Source organism: Hemiscyllium ocellatum, chromosome 26 (assembly GCF_020745735.1).
Source record: "Hemiscyllium ocellatum isolate sHemOce1 chromosome 26, sHemOce1.pat.X.cur, whole genome shotgun sequence".
Classification (NCBI taxonomy): Eukaryota; Metazoa; Chordata; class Chondrichthyes; order Orectolobiformes; family Hemiscylliidae; genus Hemiscyllium; species Hemiscyllium ocellatum.
In genome coordinates, this window is record NC_083426.1 from 24,779,699 (window position 1) to 24,803,275 (window position 23,577).

The 23,577-nt window shown below is 38.9% G+C and overlaps 1 protein-coding gene across 1 annotated transcript in view; it reads right to left on the bottom strand.

The window, feature by feature from the left end:
• The window catches only part of LOC132828184 (copine-8-like), a 593,006-nt gene that overhangs the window by 526,218 nt on the left and 43,211 nt on the right, over positions 1-23,577 (bottom strand). Inside the window, exon 2 of the mRNA XM_060845121.1 lies at positions 1,192-1,232. Coding sequence (XP_060701104.1) covers positions 1,192-1,232 — 41 coding nt within the window. The remainder of the gene's footprint in view (positions 1-1,191; positions 1,233-23,577) is intronic.

Genomic DNA, 23,577 nt, shown 5'->3' on the forward strand with positions numbered 1-23,577 from the left:
GTCATTGTTTTCAGATAATAAGCTAATTTGCTCTTGAATGTCTCAATTCAACCTCCCCCCGCCACCGTGAAGCATTAGATTCCAGATATGAACCATTCACTTTTCCCCTTTCAGTCTTAAAATTTCCTTAAATTATGTGCTCTTAGGGTCAGAGAGTCATAGCATGGACCTTTTGGTCTAACCAGTCACACCGACCATGTTCCCAAACTAAACCAGTCCCACAGCCTGCATTTGGCTCATTGTCCTCCAAATCTTTCCTATTCATGAACTTATCAAAATGTATTTTAAAATTTTTAATTGTACCTGCATCCATTAAATTTCTACTAGGGCCCCCACAAATGTTTCCCACAACTTCCAGGGACCCACTTGATCAGGCCTGAGAGATGTATCTATCTTTGCATTTTCTAAGACCTGCAGTACTTCATCTTCTGTAATGTGAACGATTTTCAACCTTGCACCAATGGGAACATTTTTCCTGTACCTGACCTCTCTGGACTGTTCATGACATTTGCCAAAACTCCTCCTAATCTTCTTCAAGACAAATAATCCCCAGTTTATCAATCTAAACTGAAGTTCCTTGCCCATGGAAACATTCTCATGAATCTTTTTGATATTCTCTCTTGTGCCTTCAATTCTTTCCAAAACTGCGGGGCGCAGAACTACACAAAATACTCCAACTGAGGCTGAATCAAGGTTTTATACAAGTTTAACACAGCACCTTTGTTTTTTATATTCAATGTTGCTAATAATAAAGGCAAAAGTGAGTACTGCAGATGCTGGAGATTAGAGTCAAGAGTGTGGTGCTGGAAAACCACAGCAGGTCAGACAGTATCCAAGGAGCAGGAATGTTATATGCTTTACAAACTGTTTTCTCAACCAGACTGATCGCTACAATTATTTATCCATATATATCAGGGTCCTTGCACCCTATTTAAAATCATGTTTTTCATTTTATATTATCTGTCCATAATCTTCTTCCAAAATGTATTGCTTCACACTTTCCTGTATTAGATTCCATCTGCTCATTGACTGCCCATTCCATAGTACTATCCTCTTTGAAGTTTGATATTATTTCTCCGACAATTGACAAGGATTCTGTTTCATAACATCCGAAATTGTCAAATGTTTATTGCATTTATTACAAAACACACTTAATAATTGCAATCAATTAATAAAAAACTGGGTACTCACATGGATCAGATTTTGAGAATGTATCTTTATCCAAAAGATTCCTGTGGAGAAAAAGAGATAGATCATAAGACCATGAAGTAGAGGAGTAGAATCAGGCCATTTTGCTCAGTGAGTCGGCTCCACCATTCTATCATGGCTGATATGTTTATTTACACCATTCTCATACCTTCTCCCAGTAATCCTTGACCCCTTACTAACCAAGAAGATAAATTACATTGGTTGCATAATAGCCAAACTTAGAATGTTGGATCATAGCAAAATAAAACAAATTTGTCTTCCCAGTACCAAAACTGTTCACATTTTATTGTATATCAAATCATTATTCAACAACATACATAAAATAAGTTTGAGCAGACTGCAATTCAAACTATTTTTTAATTTTGTTTTGATTTTTGCCTTCCCTCCTTAACCTTAAATTCTTCTTTTGCCACTTTGCATTTCAGATTTTCCTTCCCAAGCATCATGGTACCTCTTCATAACAAATCGGATGTCAAATGATTTGATCTCAAAACTTCTGCAAAATTACTTAGTGATCATTCAGGTGTCAAAGAATGATGCAAGTCAGTTCTTTCCCAGAATTTTTCTCTATCTCTGAGGTCTCTGAATGATGGCCTTCCATAAACCTAATTTGGTTACCCTCCAAACAAAAACATCTTTGGTTCAAAAAAACTCTGAAAGAAATGGTTCATGATTGAATGACCTGTCAAACATCAGTAATTATAAAATTGATAGAGATTTGACAGCACCAGTTTTTTTTTCTCATATTTAACTAAAATTTGTTTTCTGGGAAGTAAAGAATGAACATGGTGTTTTCATGACTATTTATCCTGCCTTTCAAAATCTGTACATATTAATTTATTAATATGCAGTACTGAGTTCCCACTCTTAGAGTATTATTAACTAATTAAGCTGAGTTCCCAATAACACACTTTATAACTAAACTGTAGGGGTGTGCACTTCTTTAATTTCATCATAACGCCCAATTTAACCACAGAAAGTAATTGCAGTACAACTGCACCACAGGTGACATGACAGTGAAACCTGAATTGAGCAACAGTGTTTTAAATTTATCAATGCCTATTTCTAAAGAAGGAAACAAATTGCCTAAGAACCGGTATTTCTCAGTGAATAAAAGCATACCTTATGCTTGGCTGTGCTTTGTGTCTATTTAAAACATAAAACACCTCAGTTTTTTTGATTTTGAAATAGTTGAGTACTGATTAAAATTAGGACATTTTCAATCTAATCGGTGGTCATTTTTTAAAAAACTTTGAGCAACAAAATATCTTTTTTGCAAAACAGAAAAGTACATTGAGATATTTTATGTCATTGTACGCAGGACGGCAAAATATGGGATTTTTTTAAAAAATGAAACACATTGATGAAGACCACAGAATTAGAAAATGAGGTAACCCATTGAACTTGATTAACTTGAAATTAAAATGCATCAGTTTCTAAACAGTGAATATTATGTGAACATAATTATGTTAATACCTCCTTTTAATATGTGCTCTCCTGAATTAATTAATGTGTGAAATAGGTTGTGTCAGGATAATTGAAGATAGTTTTTGATACATCAGAAATTAATACATTACTCTACATTAGTATCAGTCACAATTCATTATCACCTGAAATTTTGAGGACATGATACACTAACACTTTGGATGTCAACTTCCTGCAGGAGTGAAGTTTTTCCATCAGGTTCTCAGTGTGTAACTGCCAAAGGTTTAGCAGGTCGATACTGTATTTCAAAGACTTAAAACTCTATATTAGTATGGATTATTGGTCCGTTTCCTGAATCATAGCTAAATAATCTCAGACATCGGGAATTTTCTGATGATTGCATTTCATATTCTTCTGCAGCAACATGGGGACAACACGGAGGTTTAAATTGCAAAACGTTAAACACTTGACAATGATCGTCAACACACAATACAGTCTAATCACCTCCCTCAGCATTCAAATGGCATTATCAGCCAACTCCCCCAATTAAGATGCTAGTGGTCACTATTGACAGAAAACTGAACTGATCGAGGTACATAGCTATTGCAGCTCCAACATAAGCTAGAGTCAAGGTATTTCTGCACTAATGACTCACTCCTGACATTCGAACATAAAGCATAAGAAACAAGAATAGTAGTAGGCCATGTGTCCCTTGAACCTGCCCACTATTCAATAATATCATGGCTCATATTTTCATGGACTCAGCTCCACTTACTTGCCCACTCACCTTTTCCCTTAATTCCTTTCTGTTCAAAAATCTATTTTTGACTTAAAAATATTCAATGTGGTAGCCTCACTGCTTCACTGGGCAGGGATTTCCACAGATTTACAAACACTTGGGATAAGAAATTCCTCCTCAACTCAGTTCTCAATCTATTCCCCCTTATTTTGAAGCTGTGCCCCCTAGGTCTAGCTTCACCCACCAATGAAAACAAACTCCCTGCTTCTATATTATCTATTCCCTTCATAATTTTATATGTTTCTATAAGATTCCCCCCCAACTCTAAATCATCTACGTAAATTATTAATACTTTCTGCTATATATAAAGCACAAGCTAGAAATGTGACAAATACTTAATGTACAAAATTTGTAGTTAAATGTTTCAATATCTTAGTGGTAATGCCACTGTAGTATTTGGCAATCCAGAACCCCAAGTCAATGCTCTGAGGACCACTACTGCAGTTGATGAAATTATAAAAGTCTGGAATTTTAAAAAAAACTAATCTAATAGTAACCATGTAACCACTGTCAATTGTCATCAGAACCCAATAGTTAACTAAAATCCTTTAGGGAAAGAAATCTGCCATTTTGATCTGGTCTGGCCTACATTTGACTTCAGATACAAAGCAAGGTGGTTGACTTCTTCATGCCCTCTGGACATTTAGGAATGAGCAATAAATGCTGGCCCAGCCACTGATGTCCACATCCCATGAATGAATAAAAAATATGCATTTTGCAGCTTGCACATTGAACTAATGGTGTGTATGTGTGTGTATATAAAATAGTTCAATTGAAAGCATTTTTGAAGTCATAGTTTCTTAAAACCAAAATGTGACAAGTATAATTAGAATCTAATAAGAGCTTGTCTATATTATTTATTTTCACACTCAAAAATTCTTCCAGTGTAGAAGAACATTGGACTTCAGTGAACAACATTTTCATTGTTTTAAGGGGAAAAAAAAAGACATCCAGCTTGGAAAGCTATTTTGGTTTCACCTTTGCAGATGTCTTGGTTGAAGATGGATGTTTCTCCAGTAGAAGGGAGATGGTTGAGAATTGTTAAGAATTAGGTTACTTCAATGGAAGGAGAATAGTTATGAGGTTCTAGGCCTGAAGTGTGCAGTTAAAACCCTGAAGAGGTTACCTAAAGCTGAGAAAGTCTAAGCTCAATTGTATGCAGCCTCAAACAAGAGATTATTAGATTCTTAAGACTGAAAATTTAAACATCAGTTAAGTCCTGTTAAAAATAGAAAACATAGAAAATTAGACATGATTTGGAGATGCCGGTGTTGGACTGGGGTGTACAAAGTTAAAAATCACACAACACCAGGTTATAGTCCAACAGGTTTAATTGGAAGCACACTAGCTTTCGGAGCATCATTCCTTCATCAGGTGATAATAAAATTAGGAACAGACATAGGCCATTGGCCCCTTGATCCCACTTGGTCATTCATTGTGACTACGGACAAATGTCCAACTCAATAACCTATTCATAATTTCCCCATGTCCTTTAATCCCTCATCCTAAGTGCTACATCCAACTCCTTCTTGAAATCACTAAACGTTTTGGCATCAATCACTTCTGTAGCTGAAAATTCCACAAGCTCACTGTATTGATTAGAACCAGGTTGACTACAAAGGCATTGATTGGGATTTTTAACCTGGTCCAATCAGGAAAGCCCTGGTGACTAATATAACCAGGCGATGAAATGGATGCTGGGAGAAATTTTTAAATAGGAAAAAAATACATAACAAGGAGATTAGAACTACCTCAGTTGAGGACTGACTGGGAGCTGGCTGGCCACAATCAGTGTACTCTGCGCAAATTGAAGAAAGGGTGACTTGGTCATAAGAAAAAAATATATATAATGAGGAGATTAGAATCTCTTCAGTATACTGTGCATACATATAAAGGGTGACTTGGTGATGTGATACTGGCGTGTGTGCAGTTATTTCACTCAACACTCTCTAGGTGAGGACATTTCTCTTCAAGTTGGGCCTAAAAGGCCTAGGCCATTTCCTTAGACTGTCACCTCTGATTCTGGACTTTGCTAGTTGTTGGGAACATCTTTCCTGCATTTATCCTGCTTAGTCTTGTTAGAACTTAAAAGTTTCTATGACATCCCCCAGCTCACTCATCTAAATTCTGGTGAATATAATCCTAACTGATCCAGTCTTTCTTCATATGTTAATCCTATCATCCCAGCAATAAGTCTAGTAAATCTAATAAGTCTTCTTGCACTCTCTCCACAGCCAGAACATTCTTCTTTAGATTGGGAGACCAAAAACTGCACACAATGTCCAAGTGAGGTCTCACCAAGGTTCTGTACAATTGTTGCAAGACATCCTTGCTCATGTTTTTGTATTCTCTTGTCATGAAGGCCACCATACACTTGCTTCTTTACTGACTGCTTAATTTCAGCAAGTGATGTGCAAGGACAACTAAGTCTTGTTACACCTCCCTCTTTCCCAATCTACCATCATTAGATAAGAATCTGCCTTCCTGTCTTTGCTCCCAAAGTGGGTAACCTCAACATTTATCCACATTATACTTCATCTGTCCTGCATTTGGCCACTCACTCAGCTTGTCCAAATTACAATTATCATCTCTGTTTCCTACTCAATCATCCTCTTTTTCTTAAAAACTCCTATATTGCCTAAAACTCTGGAGTGAAATGAAATCGCTTCCAGTCCTGACGTAACTAAACAATCACACACCCAGCCACAAGAAGATGTCTGATGATGGGTTTTCACTTGGTCTCTACTTGAATCTGTCAGGGATGCTCACAAAGGTTGGCACTTATGCAAGTGTTTCTGCTCCAATTTCAGTGGTCTTGGTGGGCAAATAGCATTCATGAATCAATGGGGATTGTTCAATCTTTCTACAGAGGCTTTGAGAATATTCTTCAAGTATTTCTTCGGCGCTCTTGGTAACCATTAGCCATGATGTAGTTCAAAGTACTGAGCTCATTTGGAAGTCTTTTGTAAAACAAGTCGACAATGTGGTTCACTTAATGCAGTGGATTGGCAGTGTCCAGTGTCTCAAAGCTGGGAATGTTGGTCTGAGAGACGACACAAACACTGGAGTGCCTATTTTACAATTAGACTTGCAAATTTTGCAGGAGATATTTATCTAGGAATTTCAGATGTCTGACACAGTTTGCCCATGTACACAATTACAGAAAGGCGGATAACACTGTTACCTATAGATCATAAGCTGGGAGCCGGTTCGAATGATTTTCATCGGCATCAATGATAAAGTTCAACATCATCTGAGCCTATGCAGCCTTTAACTGTCTTAGGAACAAACTCCTTGATGACAAAGACCTAAACTTGGGACCAAGCTCATGGACCACAGGACAATGTTTCCTGTCCTGCCGTCCCCATGAAAGATTGGAAAACTTGGGGAAATTAAAAGTTTCGCAATTATAATTTGGGACAGTGTTCCTGGACTTTGATCAAGTGACACTTTAAGACTCCCCTCATTCTAAGCTCTCAAATCTTTCAAGGTAGTGATACACCACTAGCTTCTGGGGGCAATAATTACTGGCCATGCTAATAACATTGATGTGAATATTTGGTTAAATTGTAGCCTCAACTCCACTTTCATTCTCAATAACTCAATGGTGAGTCAGTCAATCTCCCTTTAAATAACATCCTACTCCTTTTCTTCTTGCCAAAGTGAAACAGTTCACATTATACTTCAGCTGCCAAATTTTTGCCTGTTGACTTATTCCATCTACTTTTGTATATTTTTGATTTCTCTTCATTAGGAGATCCACTTCCTGCAAATGAATATGACTGCACAAGACAAATTCAATCAAAGATTCTGCCCGCATTACTAAAGTTATGTTGCTTTAAAGCTACAAAAGATATAAATCATAAATACAATCACAAATTACTATGACATAGGCCTTGTTCAATTCCATTGTCAGCTTGGCGAAATAATTATTTGTGGTATAATGAGATTCATGCAAATAATGATAATGTACCTGATCACATGACTCTGATATTAGTCAGAGAGAAGACATCAGCCTAGAATGAACATGTGAAGAAAGAGATCTGAGATACTATGGTAGATTGTATAAGACAGTACCTGAAGGATTAACTGATAACAAAAATAATTTCCAGACATCAGATACAATGGGCTTCTTTTTGAGAGGTACAAAATACTCTGCTTGATTTAAATAAGTGATTGACTGACCCTAAATATACTGAATAGAACAAGTTTTCTGTAATCCTAAGCAAATGATATTAGCTTTGATCTTGAAAACTCAGACTGAATGCAAATTTGTTTTCTAAAAACGATGCATATTTTCTTAGTTATAAATGAAGCAAAAAACGTTTTTTAAAGTACACAGTTAACGGCTTCATTCCTCATGTTGACCAACCAGGTCATACTCTATTACTACCTCACCATTCTGCCCCTTCCCCACCCAAAACCCTCGCCCTATCCCTCTCCTTATTTGCAGCTCCCCTATCTCCACCCCCAGCCCTGAAAAAGGATTACACGCAAAATGTTGACTTCTCCACCTCCTGATGCTGCCTGGCTTGCTGTGTTCGTCCATCCTCCTGCCTCTCTACTTTGGATTCCAGCATCTTCAGGGTTTTTTTTGTTTCTAATATAGTTATAACATAGCAAATAAAATATGAGAATATAACTTGTTTATGTGCGAGGTTGTGAGGTGATCAAACTCCACTCACTTCTTAATTTTCTGATTTTTTTTTCACTCCATGCCAAGAAATGTTCTCACATTTCATACTTTAAGTCCAACTTGCATTAGTTAAACACTAATTCAATCATGGAATCTAAAGTCTATTGTTTGGCGAGTTTGTCAAATCAGTTTCAATGTCTCCAAGCCAACCAAACAATCAGATGGCAACTTTCACATTAAGCAGAAACTAATTGTTTACCTTTGCTATGGTCTCATAAATACTACAAAAGCAGATTACTAAAGATGCCGGAACTCTGAAATAAGGACTAGTCAACTGAAAAAATAAACTTTAAATACAGTTCAGAAACAGTTCATAAAGAAAAACAAAGTAATGATTTCAGAACCAGAAGAAATATCATTGACCTGAAACACAACTCTCACTAATGCTGCCTGACCAGCTGATGTTTTCTTTTGCATTTTCTTGCTTTTATCTCCTAAACAGAATTCAATTCAAGCTTAGCACATTTCACTAAATGCAAACTCTGCCATGAATCAGAAAACATCAGCAACATTTAAAAATATTTCAACATTTAAACAGTTTCAGCAGTAAAAGTCTAATTATGTGATTCTTTTGAACTTCGGGAAGTAACTGACATTACACTCGTTATATTTAAAAGAAGCAACTTGGTGCAGTCGGCTTGTTACATGAAATGGGTTTATTAACAAACCGTTTAAAATCAAAATGTCAATATACTCAGATGGTCTTAATTCCTGAAACTCATTTTCAAAAATAGACATCAAAACATTCTGGTGACATTGTCACATCGTGATACTTTTAAAATTTGCACAAGAAGTCAACTTGGACTGAATGCATTTTGTGGCAGGCACACTGACAAACGAATGGTGATGAACAAGCTCAGTACCATTAAAGAGAGGACCTAAGAGCATCAATGGGGACAAGATTGTTTCATCAAACTAAACAAATATAGGCAATATTCTGACAAATTAAACTTTTCTACTGAGGTAATTGAGCTTTCCCTAAACTGTTTCACACTCATTTCCAGCTGAGAAACTATATTCACTTCTGATCCTAATCAATCTTCTCCGAACTCTTCAAAGCTTGGCTTTCAAAGCTAAAATTCAGTCCTTGATTGTCCTAAATCAAAAACAATCTATTAGTATTCAATGTTTACTTCACCTGTTATCAACCACCAGGATAAAAACAAAATTCCCATGAACATTTCAGGGACTCCATATTCTCTCACACATACTCAGTTAAGTCACTTTTCAGAAATGTCACTCTGACCTAGCTTTTTTTAAAACTTTTCACAAAAGTAACCAACCCCTTAAACCACTAATTTAAAATGCAAACTGAATAAATAATATTCTTGTCTATAAAAATCATTTATCTTTCCTCAAAGTAAGTTCACTAATATGACATCTTAGACTTAAATATATAGTTGGACTTACAGATATTTTCTAATCAACCAGTTCAGATGTGTTTTGAACTCATTGCTGACTGTATAACAGACTGATTAACAAACTGACTTGTTGCTTCCTTACAGATTGTAAACTGAAGGTAGAAAGAGAAAACCAGCGATCTTTTATTGGAGACCACCATATCAGAATGCTCAATGAAAACTGAAAGAATCGCAGATGCTGTAAATCAGAAACAAAAACAGAAGTTGCTGGAAAAGCTCAGCAGGTTTGGCAGCACCTGCAAAGAGAAATCAGAGTTAACGCTTTGGATCCAGTGAACCTTCCTCAGACCTGAAACATTAAGTTGGTATGTCATAGAGTCACAGAGTTATAGAGATGTACAGCATGGAAACGGACCCTTCAGTCCAACCCGTCCATGCCAACCAGATATCCCAACCCAATCTAGTCCCACCTGCCAACACCCGGTCCATACCCCTCCAAACCCTTCATATTCATACACCCATCCAAATGCCTTTTAGATGTTGCAATTGTACCAGTCTCCACCATTTCCTCTGGCAGCTCATTCCATTCATGTACCACCCTCTCCATGAAAAGGTTGCCCCTTAGGTCTCTTTTATATCTTTCCCCCTCAGCCTAAACCTATGCCCTCTAGTTCTGGACTCCCCCACCCCAGGGAAAATACCTTGTCTATTTATCCTATCCATGCCCCTCATGATTTTGTAAACCTCTATAAGGTTGCCCCTCAGCCTCCGACACTCCAGGGAAAACAGCCACAGCCTGTTCAGCCTCTCCCTATAGTTCAAATCCTCCAATCCTGGCAACATCCTTGTAAATCTTTCAAGTTTCACAATAGTTTCCGATAGGAAGGAGACCAGAATTGCATGCAGCATTCCAACAGTGGCCTAAATAATGTCCTGTACATCCGCAACATGACCTCCCAATTCCTGTACTCAGTACTCTGACTAATAAAGGAAAGCATACCAAACACCTTCTTCACTATCCGATCTACCTGCGACTCCACTTTCTATAGCTATTTTAAAAGATATAGTTCTTTTTAAGGCCTGTGCACTAAACAACATCCCTCCCTTTCCCTTGAAAGAACTGGAAACCTTTCCTGATAGATAAATACCAGGACACACATCAGTACATCCTTCTTATATATTGACATTACACTTTGGCAGATATACAATATGATCACCTATATGTAAACTTCTGTGGATGCTGAGAATTTGAGATAAAAGCAGAAAGCACTGGAGAAATCCAAAGTCGGGCAGCATCTCTAGAGGAAGAGACAGAGATAGCATTTTAGGTCCAGTGTGACTTGTTCAGAACTGAATGCATCTCAAAAAACGCAGTTTTCCAGACTTCTAGTCCCTATGTGCTGCCGTCTTCTTCTGGTACCTACCTGCTATAAAGAAGTTATTGGGATTTTGTATAAATCAGGTCAGATCATGTACATTGTAGCATATCCGGTGTGTTTTGAGACAGGTATCTGGAAGTTTATGGACAACTATCTACACTAATATGATATTTGAGACTTACATATATGGTCTGAGTTATATGCCTACATTACTGTTATGGTATAAACACTGTTAACTGGTGTATTAATAAACTGGCTAGCAGATACATTGTCTGCTTGCTAACAAATTGCTAACTGAATGTGCAGAAAGTAAGATGGAAACCTTGAATACTAGACCATCACAAGTTGCGATGTCATCTAGCTGTCTAAAAGGATACAGTGCTTTTCTGAGAGCTGTGCAATAATACAAAATGTACCTCGTTAACATGAGCCATTAGCAGAAACTAGCAATAAGCATTCACATCATTATCATAGACATGTCAAGGATTTAACAGATATATTAAATAACCAATCTGAAATTGGTAACAAAATAAGTCAATGTTTTAAGATTCATTTTACTGGAAACTGACTCAGGTTTTCTTTCTCTAGAAATAAAGCTAATTGAATGATAATTGTTCGATGATCACAGGCAAGCTACAGCTAAAGAGAGACTTGGTCAGATGAGGTCTCTGCCTGTATGAAAGACCAGTTGCATTGATACTTAAAATAAATAACTATACTTAAAAGGGCTAAAAATTTTCAGTTACCTCAGATTGACTTTTATGTTTCAGCAAGCATCTGTGTGTGGAAGGAAAAAGGTAGTGAATCACTTTATGAATCAATAGTGCGATAAGGAAGTAGACAAATCAAACAGGTATGGCGGTAGTGGCGGTGGAGGGGAATACCAAGATGGCAGCAATCGAAGAAGATCGTGTTGCAGAGCTCTGCACCACAGGGCAAGCGGGACAAAGTTTTAACCCGCTCTACCTGGACTGCCACAATATCTTGGGACTCTGGAAAGGTCTTGCTGAAAAGGTGCAGCAGGTCAGGCAGCATCCAAGGAGCAGGAGAATCGACATTTCGGGCATAAGCCTTTCTTCAGGAATGATTCCTGAAGAAGGGCTTATGCCTGAAACATTGATTCTCCTGCTCCTTGGATGCTGCCTGACCTGCTGCGCTTTTCCAGCAACACATTTTTCAGCTCTGATCTCCAGCATCTGCAGTCCTTACTTTCCACAGAAGCGCTTCACAGGAGGCTCCCAAGCACTGAGGATGTCACCTGGACAGGGGACGAAATGCTTGCAACAAAAACTCCCAGCTCGGCGAACAGAACCACAACAAACAAAGGTTATATGAGCATGGTGACAAACTGGGCAAGTACCTAGCATATCTCGCCAGGAAAAGGAGTGCCCCTCAAGCCATTACGTCGATTAGGGAAGGGTCTGAGAACCTAACATGTGATTCCAAAAAGATTAATGCGGCGTTCCAGAGATTTTACTCTGGATTATACCAATCTGAGAGTTGTGAGGAGGGGCAGTCCAAGCTGGAGTCCTTTTTCAAGGATCTCGAGCTCCCGAGTGTGACCCCCAAACAAGATTCTTTTCTCAATACCCCCTTATCAGAGCAAGAGGTGCAGGAGACTGTGAAACAGCTTCAGAGTGGAAAGGCGCCCGGTCCTGATGGACCGACCAGTGATTTCTATAAGGAATTTATAAGCATATTGTCAGACCCAATGCTCAACGTATTCAATTACTCATACAGTCATGATCGTCTCCCACCATCTCTAAGAAAGGCCAATATTTCACTTATTCTTAAAAAAAGGGAAGGTCCCGGAGGACTGTGCTTCTTACAGGCCTATTTCACTCTTAAATGTTGGCTTTAAAATCCTCTCTTAGACTCTTGCATAAAGGCTGAAGACTGTGTTATCTTCTAATGTTATAGAGGGCCACATGGGCTTCATAAAGGGCTGCAGATCCTCCAATGTAAGGAGGCTGCTTAATGTAATTCAGCTGGGTCAACAACAGTCAATACTGGGATTGGTGATTTCTCTAGATGCAGTGAAGGCATTGGACTGAGCTGAGTGGCCAGATCTTTTTTATACTCTTGGGTGAAGCATTTGTAAGACGAGTAAAGGTTCTCTAAAGTGACCCTTTTGCTGCGGTCATCACCAATGGGTTACGATCAAGCAATTTTAGCATTTTTAGAGGCAGCTGACAGAGCTGTCCCCTTTCGCAGTTGCTTTTTACATTGATGATTGAACCGTTGGTGGAGGCCATTCATCGGGATCCTAATATATCGGCTCCATAAGTCAGATCAAAATTACATAAGATTTTGTTGTATGTAGATGATGTCCTGACTTTTTGTCAAATCCAGCAGTTTCGGTGCCTTCCCTGTTTCAATGCATCAGCTCGTTTGGCACCTTTTCGGAGTACAAGATTAATTTTGCGAAATCAGAGGCTATGCCTGTGGGTGGCCTTACGGAGGTGCTAGGTCTTGAGGGCGTATCTTGATTCCCATTTAAGTGTTGGGGGTTTATGTGTTTGAGCATCTTCATTACTCCAGTTCTTAATTGGTTGTTTAAAGCTAATTTTGTTCAATTATTTGACAAAATCAAACAGAATTTTCAAAGATGGAAGGCACTTCCGGTCTCATGGTTAGGTTGAATAGTTCTTATTAAGATGAATATTCTCCACTGTTTGCTGTACCCTATACGGATGCTCCCCCTAAATTTTGAGAAGCAAATGTTCAGGAGACTGAATGGCTGGTTCAGCTCTTTTATTTGGCATCGTAAGTGGCCCCTTATTAAATTAGCTAAACTGTAATTGCCTCATAGTCTGGGGGAGTGGATCTCCTGGACATTAAATACTAATCAACTAAGCTTGCTTTTATCTTACCTGAATGATTGGGCTTGTGGGGACCCTTTTTCAATATGGTTAGAAACCTCTCAGGCAAAGTGCCTCCTTACCAGTTTGCTGTTTTTCGACAAAATGAGGACAGTTAAAGAATATTGCCATAACCCAATAGTAATCAATACTGTTAAAGCATGGAAGGCAATTCGGCAGAGGGAAGGCAATATTGTCAAAACATCTTTTCTTAACCTATCGTGGGTATTTTGGGCTTTCAGCTAGGGATGATGGATTCAGGATTCAAACATTGGGCAGCAAGGGGTGTGTCTTGCATGGGTGATTTATTTGAGGGAGACACAATGATGTTGTTTGATCAGTTAGCACAGAAATATGAGCTGTCTAGCAGGGACCTCTTTCTTATTTTTCAAGTTAGGGATTTTATTCAAAAAAAGACTACACTTTTGACTGATCTCTACAAATCCGACATAGAGAGGAGGCTGCTCAGTGCTAAGAGTGCACTTTCTGTCAGCACTTTATGTCATCAATTGAGGGGATGGAGAAGGGGGCTCAGATGAGTTTGTTCGAGAGGGGTGTGGGAGAGAGATCTAAGCGTTGAGTTCTCCTCAGAGGCATGGGAAGATATTTGGGAAAACGCAAGAAAGATATCAATTTGCAATAGGACCCATGCTTTACTGTTGAAAATTATCCACAGGGCCCACTTGGTTCCAGATTGTTTGTCAAAATTTAAAGCAGGGGTATCTTCAACATGTTCGAAGTGTAAAGTTAGTATGGGCACTCTTACCCTTTGTCTCTGGTCCTGTGGTACGCTTCAAATATACTAGAATGCTGTGGCAGGTGCAATGGAGGGGATTTTGGGTGTAAGGATGGAGAAGGACCCAATCTCTCTCTTCTTGTCTTGCTCAGTGTAATCCCTGTAGATGCGCTTAAGAAAAAGCTTTTCAACATCGTCATTTTCTGCACAAGAAAGAATATCTTGTTAGGCTGGGTATCCGGAAATCTCCCGGGCCTGTCGTGTTGGTGTAAGATTGTTATGGAGGATATCCCCTTGGATTTTCTCACAAGTATAGTACAACACAAAACTGAGAATGTCAATAAGATATGGCTGCCCTTTTTGGATGACCTGGACACAGATTTGCCTGCCACAATAATAAAGGCTGTTATATAGCCACAATAATTGTGCTTTACGAGTCCAAAATCCAGAGAGGGGGAATTGCGAACATTTGACTATGAGAAAGTAATGCTCTCGATATTCAAGAGTTGGTGTTTTGTTTTGCTGAGCTGTATTATCATTTATTTGTTTGTTGTTAGTTGTTATTTATTTAGTGAAGTAGTTAGTTGGGTGTTTTTTTTAAATGTATTTTTGTGTATTTATTGTTCATGAGGACGGTTTGGGTTTTAAAATTTTTTTTGGTGTTCTTTCTTTGTATTGTCTTGAATTGTATTGTTTTGTATTTGTTGTAATATTAAAAATCTAGTTTTCAATAAAAATATATTTTTTAAAACGTTGATATAGGTTCTGAAGAAGAAAAGATTTTAGCAGGCTTGAAACATTAACTCTGTTTTTCTCTCACCACAGAAATTGCTCGGCCAGTTGAGTTTGCCTCGTATTCTCTGTGCTATTTTGAGAAAAAGCAGGGTACTGTCAACAGCTTGTTTGCAGGATTTTAAAAAAATATTTTCGAATCAACCGGCTCTGATTATAACATACCTCTGGAGCAGGTGGGACTTGAACTCAGGCCTCCCGGCTCAGAGGAAGGGTCACTGCACTGCACCACAAGAGCCCCTTCATTAGGAGGCTTTTTGTTTGAAAACCAATCTACTTAGAGACTGTTAAGACATTCCTCTGAAGCAGGTCAGGCTTGAAACTGGATCTTCTGACCCCAAGATTGCGACACTACCACAGCATCACAGATCCCTATTAGCAGACTTTCCTTAAAAAAAACCCCAGAAGTTCATATTTTTCTCCTCATACCAAATCACCCATGTTTTTTTTTCTTTCCCCCATCTACTAACCACACTTTTAGCAGGCTTCGTGAACAATTCTAAATATAAACAGCTGACAACAGGGAAGCATGAACAATGAAGCACCAGAAAGTTAAGTTAAAAGCCAGAGAGCAAGCTAAGGATAGAATTAGAAGACTGATAATGGGTATTAGCATTGGGAAGGCTGATGTGAATATTTGGTTGAGCAAGGACACAAAGAAGATTTAAAGGTTATGAAGCCATGGAAGTTAAAAGTGATTTAAGATTAGACTGCTATTCCATGCTTTAAGACTTTAGCACATCATTTGACTCTTTAAGACCTTTTGACAGGCAATTTTGTAAAGTCTTGTGAATAAAACATCCAATTCCACTCCAGACAAAATGTTATGGATTATAAATTTTACAAATGAGCAATTGCAGGAGGTGGCGGACATGTGCAGGTTTCAGTCCACATTTTTTAGTAAGTTTGGCGGTCTCCAAGTAGTGCCAAAGCTCTGAGAAGATGGAAAAGAAATGGTTCACATTTGCCAGCCATCCTACACAAGCTGGATTGGTACTCACTACTTGACATCATCTGATGTCTTTGCTGCATCATTAGTGCACTATAGTTTGCCTCGACCTTTTTTAGTATTCAGTGGTTATAGTCAATACTGACTGATTGGAGGTGATTGATAACAACAAATTGTGTTTAAAGTAACAGATTAGCAAGCTTAGAAACTAACATCCCTTCAAAGTAAATTCAAATACAGTGCAGCCCTGATCATGTATACCCTCACCATTCACACAGTGACTTAGCTGCCAAAATGTTTATTGAGTTTAAGCTACTGAGATGGCTAGAACTGACAGAATTTACCCCCAAAGAAACTAACTAAAGCTATAGATGTTCAAAAGAGTCAATTTATTTAACAGATTCATAAAGACACTGAAATATTTAGCAATTAATTGAAGAAGGAGTTACTCAAAATTGTCAAGTCCACTTAGAGTTCGTAAAAGGATAACTGAGTGTTCTTATGCCCCAAGCATCAAGCTCAGATCAAAAGAAAGGAGGGTTATTTCATTAACTGCCCATCCAACAAGTGCAGTTTAGTGCTGGGAACACAAGTCTTACTAAATTTACCCACAGATTGACACTTTGGATTCAAATTGATTTATTATTGTCATGTGTACCAAGGTAGAGTGAAAAGTGGTCTTACTTGCTTTACAGACAGATCTGAAAGATCAACATTGCCAATGCAGATCTAATAATATCCAAAAGAAGAACTGCACAGTATTAAACAACTATTCATACCATACAACATTTTTCATTTATTCAGTCATTTGCTCCTGGAAAGCAGAATGAAAACTAGCTGAAATGCGTATTAGGCAAAATAGTGCATCCAATTACTTTTATACAATTGCTATTTCTTCGAACCATGCTGCATGGAAAGCGGCTATTTGAATCTCTGGGCCTGTGCCAGCATCTGAATGAGCTATCTAATTAGTCCCATTCCCTGCTCTTTCCATTTAGCGATGTAATTTTTTTTGACTTGTAGTATTTATCCATTTGCAAGCTGCTACTGAATTTGATTTCAGCACCATTTTCAGGTGGAGCATTGCAGCTCATAACTTACTGATGAAAAACTATCACATCTCATATCAAATATTTTGCCACGTTATTTTTATCCTCTAGGCACTGACATTTTGGCTAAGTAAAAAAGTTTTCCTTCACACAACCTAGCAAAATGTTTCAGGCTTCTGAAAACTTTTATTAAATTTCCTCTTAACCTTTCTCTGTTCCAAGGAGAACAATCCCACATACTCAATCTGTCCATCTACTCAAAGGTTGTAATCTCTGAATTACCTCTGGTGCCACATGCTAGAGAGAGCAGGAATAGGAAAATTGGGCAGTAAATCAGTGGCTGAGAATATGGTGCAAGAGACAAGTATTCTGATTTTTTGGATCATTGGGATCTCTTCTAGGGCAGAAGAGACCTGTTCAAAAGGGATTTATTTCACTTCAACTCGAGAGGATCAAATATCCTTATGGAGGGATATGCTGTGCTGCTCATGAAGCTTTAAACTAATATGGAGGGGGTTGGTGGGATCCTAAACAGTAGTGACAATAGAAAGACAGATGAGGATGGTTCGGAAGTTAAAAAGAGCAAGTTAGTTCGACAGGGCAGGCAAGAGCAAGTCAGAGAAAGAGATAACTCTGAAGAATTAGATTAGATTCCCTGCAGTGTGGAAACAGGCCCTTCGGCCCAACAAGTCCACACCGATCCTCTGAAGAGTAACCCACCCAGACTCATTTCCTAATGCACCTACACTATGGGCAATTTTAGCATAGCCAATTCGCCTGACCTGCACATCTTTGGACTATGGGAGGAAACCGGAGCACCTGGAGGAAATCCATGCAGATATGGGGAGAGTGTGCAAACTCCACACAGACAGTCTATCCAAGGTTCGAATTGAACCTGAGATCCTGGTGCTGTGAGGCAGCAGTGCTAACCACTGAGCCACCATGCCAAATCTGTATTTCTTTCAATACAAGGCATCCGGCAAGTAAGGCAGATGAACACAGGGCATGTCTGGGAACATGGGCCTGGAATATCACAACTATCACAGAAATATATTTGAGGGACTGACAGGACTGGCAGCTCAATATTCCAGGGTTGAGATGTTATAGGAAGGATAGCGTGATGATGAGAAGGTTTGAGAAGGTTATTCTGCCTTTGGCTTTTCTTTGAGAGGGGTCATAAATGCAGAGGTTATTACATATCTGGTTTGTATGGGTTTTCAGGCCAGTTTAATTATGGTTAACAGGCAAAAGGCTTTCAAGTTGTAAAAAATATCCTTGTACAATGAAAGGTGAATGGCGAGCTCTCCCAGCTCAGCTGTTCGATGTTTTGATTTGTTTTGGTTTTAGCAGTCTGGCTGTGTTGCAGGTGCTGGTCAAATCTTAGCTGCTGGACCCAAAGAAACAGCTCCATGCTGATCCTCTCTCTCTCTCTGTGATATTCCTCCTATAAGAATCTACTTTTGATTTTATATTTCTTGCCAAGGTGGTGTTTATGGGGATGTTGCGAGTATTTGGATAGTTGCAATAGAGTTGATTGGGTTTTCAGATGAGTTATGCTATTTTATATTCTGTTCTCTTTTGGTTATATGGAAATACATTCTGTCTGGTTTAAAACTGGGTGGTTGGGCTAGCTTCATCACTTCTGGTACATATACTTTAACCTCCTTCCACCTATCGCATTTCCAACACCCCTCCCCCAAGTTCCTCTTCCCTATCTTTTATCTTACCCTGCTCGGCACATTCTCCTCATTCCTGAAGAAGGGCTCATGCCCGAAACGTCGATTCTCCTGCTCCTTGGATGCTGCCTGACCTGCTGCGCTTTTCCAGCAACACATTTTCAGCACATATACGTTTCACCTGCTTCAAACAACTAGAAACGTTAGGGTCTGGTTACCGAGAGGACCTGACCTGGTCCATAACAATAGAAAGGGGAGCCAGAGAGGAGGGGAATGGTGTCTTTGATTAAGAAAAACACTACTGCTGTATTTAGAGAGGACATTCCGAGGGGAATTATCCAATAAAGCTATTTGAGTAGGACTCAGAAATAAGAAGGGGATGATCACCATGATAGGATTGTACTATAGAGTCCCCAGTAGTCAGCAAGAAACTGAGTAGCAACTTTGTGAAGAGATCTCAGACATTTGTACAAAAGAACAGGGTTATAATAATAGAGGATTTTAACTTTCCAAACATTTCCAAACATGGGACTGCCAAAGTGCTAAGGGTTGGATGGGGAGGAATTTGTTAAATGTGTTCAAGAAAAGTTTCTTCATCCAGATATTGATGTACTCACTAGAGAAGGAGCAAACCTTGACCTTCACTTGGGAAATAGGGCAGGGAAAGTGACTGAGCACTTTGGGACCAGTGATTGTAATTTCTACAGTTTAACTATGTTATGGAAAAGGATAGGCCTTGTATAAATTGTAAGTTCTAAATTGGAGTAAGGCCAATTTTGACAGCACAAGACAAGAACTTTCAAAAGTTAATTGGAGCAGACTATTCACAGGTAAAGGGATGACTGGCAAGTGGGAGGCTTTCAAAAGTGTGATAACAAGAGTTCAGCGGCAGGACATTCCTGTTAGAATCTAAGGGTAATGCTGGGAAGAGTAGGGCACAATTAATGAATACAGATACTGAGGCTCTGGTCAAGAATAAGGAGGAGGCAGATGGAGGCACAGACACTTTGGATCCAGTGAATCTCTTGAAGAGTACAAGGGGTGTATGAGCATTCTTATCAGGGAAATCAGGAGGACAAAAAGGGTATAGCCTTGGCATAATAGGTTAAGGGTAATCCAAAGAGATTCCACAAGTACGCTGATGATGACACCAAATTTGGTGGGATAGTATGTTATGGACCAGGCCAGACTCCTTCAAAATATTTCAAGAAAGTAGCCTGGATCCTAACCATGCTTTTTGTTTTAAGCAGGTGTATAGTGGATATTCCAGGAGTGACGCAGCTGGCCCAACCATTTAATCGTAAACAAAGCAGTTATTCACAAGATTACTAAATCAAACACAAACAAAAGAGAACAGAATGTAGAATAACTTAAATTATCTGAAAACCTAACAGGTCATATCACGGTGGCTCAGTGTTAGCACTGTTGCCTCAAAGCACCAGGGACCTTGGTTCGATTCCAGACTGTCTGTGTGGCATGTGCACATTCTCCCCGTGTCTGTGTGGTTTCCTGTGGCTGCTCCAGTTCCCTCCCACAGTCCAAAGATGTGCAGGCTAGGTGAATTGGCCATGTTAAAATGCCCATAGTGTCCAGGGATGTGTAGATTAGGTGCATTAATCATGGGGAAATGTAGAGTAATGGGGTAGTGGAATGGGTCTGAGTGGCTTACTCTTCGGAGGGTCGGTGTGGTCTTGTTGGGCCAAAAACGGCCTGTTTCCACACTGTGGGGATTCTATTCTATGATGAACTTATTGATGCTGTTCTAAATACTTGCAATAATCCCCATAATCACCCCTTCACAAAAAAAAAGAAAAATCCAACACAGGGTCTTACAGGAGAGATGTCAGAAAGATAGAGGATCAGCATTGACCTACTTCTTTGGGTCACAGAATAATAGAATTCCTACAGTGTGGAAACAGGCCATTCAGCCCTACAAGTCCACACTCACCTCCGAAGAGTAACCCACTAAGACCCAATCCCTGATACTAATGCACCTAACCTACAAATGGCTGCACACTATGGGGCAATTTAGCATGGCTAATTCACCTAACCTGCACATCTTTGGACTCTGGGAGCCAACCGAGGCACCCGGAGAAAACCCACGCAGACATGGGGAGAATGTGCAAACTGCACGTAGACAGACGCCTGAGGCTGGAATCAAACCCGTGTCCCTCGCGCTGTGAAGCGGCAGTGCTAACCACTGAGCAACCATGCTGCCCCAACTTCACAACTGACTGTCTGTTAAAACCAAATCAAACCAAACCAGAGGAAAGCTGAGCTGGGGGAACTAGCCACTCCCCTTTCATTGGACAAGTTTTATTTTAAACTTGAAAGCCTTTTTCTTGAGACAGTATCTGTTAGCTATAATCAAACTGGCCCTAAAACAGTTCTGTGAAAAGTGCATCACAGGTAGACAGGATGGTTAAGATGTCATTGAGCATGCTTGCTTTCATTGTTCAGACTTTTGAGTTTAGAATGTTGCCGTTTACAATAATGTTATAGGATGTTCGTGAGGCCACTTTTGGAGTACTGTGTACAGTTCTGGTCACCCTGCTACAGGAAGGATATTATTAAATTAGAGAGGGTGCAGAACGGTTTAGCTTGGGGAACTGGGTCAGCATGGACAAGTTGGGTCAGTTTCCATGCTATATGACTCTATGACTGTATAGCTATAGTCCTTCATATCGGTACCAATCTTGTTTATTTCCTCTGAACCTTCTCCAAAGCCTGGGACAATCCCTAAATTTGTTATTTTATCCACACTTTGGTATGCACGGTTAACAGTTTTCCAAGTGTGGGCATTTTAGCTTTCAAGCACAGGCAGTTAAAAATGCTAATATAAAAATGGTGACTTATGTCTATTGTGGGCAATTATGAGTTAATTCAGTTCAAATGAGATAGGTGTCAAGATGCATATTATTGATTGCAAGTGTGACTGTTGAACTTACAAACCAAAGGTGCTTCCCTCCAGCTTTGTTTTCATTGCCAAAGGCACCACGTTTACATCCCGTTTCTTTTCTTTTGCAAATCTGTAGCCATTGTGGAAAATCTTTCCTCTCCTAAACCTTTATCATACATTCAGAAGCTTTGAATACAGTTTTTATGCAGGGAAAATAATATTTTATCTCCTCAAGGTTATACAAAATAACAAATGGATAACACATAGATATTTGAGAACTCACAAAACCTTGCTGAACAGCTAAAGCTGAACAATTTGCCTTCCAATTCGATGCATATTTCGTGAACCAAACAAAGTCTCGGAATGAGACATTCCTAAAGAAAGTAACGCCTGGAAACTGTCCAGATCGATAATAGTCCCTTGTGTAAACATTAATTAGTTTAAAGAAAAGCAGGCAGGATTTGTCATTTTGAAGTTAAAGAATGGCACTGGACATCTTAGGTAACACCACATCCACTATGGTCAGTGCTGAGCTTACCAAGCATTCATCTGCTTCTCAGTTCATTTCATACGCATGCAAGTTCTATGGCAGGTTAAATGGAAAATCCCACACAGATAATGACCAGATGTTGTCACCCCCTTAAGCTGTTCCATTTGCCAACTGAGCTTGCAGATAGCCCAAAGAGACACTGTACCTTGCTCCACTTGGACACTGATTGCATTTGCAGAATTATAGTGCAAATAACCGAAAGCATTGTTTAAGTCGGTCTCACTAGAAAGGACAAAGATATATGTACTTACCCTGAAGTGGATTAAGAATTGAAACACACAAGGTACACACGCGCTTTTGCAGCCAGTTAACTGAGCTTCTGAATTAAATAGAGGTCCATTAAAAAGGCAAAATTCATTCCAGTGAGTTGTGGTATGCATGAATTGCAAATGTTACAGATAAGCTTCTGATCACCTGCTGGTGAGATGGTTACCTGAAGCATAGAACTTAATTACTTAGTTTATCTTGATGGAAAGTATCTGCTATTCTGCCTCTCACTGGATTATGTACACCTGACAACACTCTCATCAAAAAGGGGAATGGAATTTCACCCATTTGATATGGGCAATAAAAAATGCTTATTTGAAGTGATGAACAATACCATGAAACATTTAGGGTTAATTACATTATTTTCAGAAAATGTGCTGTATCGACATTGGTAAATGATTTTTAAAAGTCAACTGAAACACATACAATTCTATTCAAGGATAGAGTCATCCTGTGCCAATATGTCATATTCGGACACATTAAATAGGCTACAATGATGAGAATTTTCTGTGAAGCTTCCAGTAAAAAAGGTATTAGTTTTCAGAGTGTTTAAAACCTAATATTTTGCTTACTTGGCAGTACTGGCAGTATTATTTACTGCAACAAGCTCCATTTAAAATTGTAATAATAGCAGCTGAGTGCGAGAGTACATTTACTTTGACACTTGCTACACAGCAGCAGAAAAAATAGACGCAGGTCATCAATTGCTTTGGTTCAAAATTCCTAATCTTTGTCAGGTCATAAAAGTAAAAAATACTGCTAACTTGCAATGACAATTCTTCACAACAAGAGAATTGATGGGAATGAAGATAACTCATTACGTTACAGAGTTATGTTTCACCACAGAGTGAAATAATTACAAATGTAGGTAAACAAACAAAGCTTTTTTTTTATTTTTCCCCCAGACCCCAACAGATGCAGACCACAGA